The sequence below is a fragment of the Buceros rhinoceros genome, unplaced genomic scaffold, assembly GCF_000710305.1.
Source record: "Buceros rhinoceros silvestris isolate BGI_N320 unplaced genomic scaffold, ASM71030v1 scaffold42908, whole genome shotgun sequence".
Classification (NCBI taxonomy): Eukaryota; Metazoa; Chordata; class Aves; order Bucerotiformes; family Bucerotidae; genus Buceros; species Buceros rhinoceros.
The window spans coordinates 849-3521 of NW_010429407.1; the positions used below are offsets into that span (position 1 = coordinate 849).

Consider the following 2673-nt stretch of genomic DNA (forward strand, 5'->3'; position numbering starts at 1 on the left):
CTTTATTTTCGAACACAACAAAAACTCACACAGCAGTTCCGAGATGCTGTAGTCAGACAAGTCTACGATGGAACATCACTTACACTAGAACTTCACTAACAGAACTGGATAATATTAATGGGCTGGGTGCAGTGTCACATGCTACAAATAGGAAATAAGATCAGAACCGGCACTGCCACGAGACCTTCTGGAAGGAGAGGCAATCAGGTCAGGGCTCTCTTCTCCACGGCCTGTACGTGGAGTTGTGGCTATACGATCTCTTCTCATCTTATTTTCTATTCCTAGTGTGTATTTTCATTTAGTAAGTGCAAATAAGCCATGGGATCATCAACAACAACAACAACAACTCCAAAATATCAACAAGAACAAAAGAAACCACAGAGAAGAAATGTTAATGCTTCACAAGTCAGAGAGGGACAAAGCTTGATGAGCCAATTAAAAGCAAGCTGTCAGTGAAAATACAGTACCGTAGGAGGGCACTAAGTCTCTGGTATCAATGTCTCCACATATCAACACCTGGCTTCCTAAATGAAGAGTAAAATTACAAAGCTTTCACTCCAATAGTTACGACCTCCCTTTGTCTGTTTGCTGCAGTACCTGCGTGCTTACTTACTATGGTCTATATAAAACGTTCTTCCATCCAAATGTATTCTTTCCTCCCAGCCAGGCTGGAATGGGGAGATAGAAAAAAAAAGAGAGAGAAAATAAGTGAAATGCTACCACCGCACAGAGCGTGAAGCAATACATTATCCCCCCGCCCCTCCCCTCACAGACGCTTGTGAGGTAGAAACACAGAACGATCACAGACGCTTTATGTCGAGGCCAGGAATCGAGGAAGACTCGGAGAACAGGCAGCGGTGTCATACAGGGACGTTTTTATCAAGCTTGGAGGCGGAAACTTCTTGCCTCGGGGTTTACACCCGTTTCCTGCTACGAGGAAACGGTCACAAAGAATTGACTGGTTAGGTTGGAGCGTTTCTGCTCCTACCTCTGCAACACCCGCGTTGCTGGCTGTGAAACCACCGCCAGGACCCCACTCCCGTGGGACGAGGATGCCTAACCTCATCCTCAGCTCTCCCCTCTCCTCACCCTCCCACCGGCTCCAGCGCAGGACGCCGGGACACGGCCCCGGCAACGCAAGGGCAGCGAGATCTGAGGCTGTTTACGGGAGGACGTCTGATCCTAGGGGGTGGCAGAGGTTGTCGCCCCTCGCCCGAGGGAGCGTTTGCCAGCCTCTTGCCCCAAAGCAGCGCTCCCGTTGGTTCTCCGGGTAAACTGCACCCCAGCGCGGCAAAAACGAGTGGGATTGAAGACGTGGGACAGGAGCCTCTTCTGCCGGCAGACAGCTCGTCCGAAAAACACCGGCTGGGGCACCAGGAGTGCTGGTGACAGCTAGCGGTTGCTGTCACTCAGATAAATGCCACTACGGCAATTCCTCCAAGGTGCACTTGGTATCTACGGGGCGATGAGCTGAACGGACACTGCCCTGTAAAAACCAGCACCGCAGGAGCGTCAGCTCTGCAGGACTAGCCTCGGCCGTTAGGGAGGCAGGAGTTTTAAGAACAAAGCAAAGCTCTGCCCTCATCGTGGCTCTAAGTCTTGCCTTATACTTTGGTGCCAGGTGTGGCAAGACTCTGACGTTAAAACGATCGCTTTCTCTGCAGAACACGGACGTTTCATGAAGAATATCGCTCTTCAGATTTCTGAATACCACTGTGCGCTGACAGAGCTCGCTTTGAACACGCTGCTCTGTTTTTCCTTAAAGCAAGGGGCAGTTATCTAAAAGCACGTCGTCAGCGATAAAACCAAGGCAAGACCCTTAAAGCTTCACGTAAGCAAAGAAACGTGCCGTGATTTCAGGAATCTATGGGCTGGCTTCGAAGACCCTGCCTGATCTGCAGAGCACACTAAAGCTGCTTTATATAAAATGCTCTATATAAACAGCTTCAGCGTCTCCAGAAACACGACGACAGCAACATACGTGCGAACATACAACATGGAACTGCAGCCACGGCTCGGATCACGAGGAATAGCAGGTCTGTATTAACACACGTACACGCCACCACTTACAGGAAGAGGGCCCAGGTCATTGGGGTTCAGAGACGCTTTGGATCGCAAATGCACCGGGAATTTCAGCCGGGGATCCTCCTGTAACAGAAACGTGGGACTGTAAATCCAACAGGTCCAGCTGCATCGAGAACCGCCGCTGAATATCTCACGTAACTAGCGGTCGCTGGAACCCCAGCGATGCCTAACGAGGGGAAGGGCAAGTCATAGTTCAAGGGTGATGTGAAATGCTGGGTAGTCGGTGCCTTTTTTTTTTTCTCGTGTAATTATATTTCTATTTGTTGACCCAAACCGCAGAATTACTGAAAAATGGATTCTCATGACATAAAATAAATAGTAAAAGGGGTTCTGTTAGGTGAAGATGATGAATACACGTTACAGTAACACAAGAGCAGAGCTAGTCACGGTGAAATACAGCACAGCTACGGGCAGTCCCAGCCTAAACGACAGTCCAGATCTCCGCGGCACCCTTAGCCCCCAGGAGCCCAGGCTGGGGAATTCAGAGGACAGCACTCGCGAGCCGCCGTCTGTCCGCTACAAAACGGTCAAACACGAAATGCGCAACGCAGTCGCACAGTACAAAATCTCAGAGGCTGCAAGGGCGGG

At 50.1% G+C, this 2673-nt stretch overlaps 1 protein-coding gene across 1 annotated transcript in view; it reads right to left on the bottom strand.

The window, feature by feature from the left end:
* Nucleotides 1-467: 467 nt before the first annotated feature.
* NEDD4L (neural precursor cell expressed, developmentally down-regulated 4-like, E3 ubiquitin protein ligase) overlaps nucleotides 468-2673 on the bottom strand; it is a gene marked incomplete at its 3' end in the record, with an annotated part of 13070 nt that continues 10864 nt past the window's right edge. Inside the window, exons 12-14 of the mRNA XM_010142622.1 lie at nucleotides 2071-2148; nucleotides 614-668; nucleotides 468-524 (exon numbers count right to left, since the gene is read on the bottom strand). Of these exons, the coding sequence (XP_010140924.1) occupies nucleotides 468-524; nucleotides 614-668; nucleotides 2071-2148 (190 nt within the window). The remainder of the gene's footprint in view (nucleotides 525-613; nucleotides 669-2070; nucleotides 2149-2673) is intronic.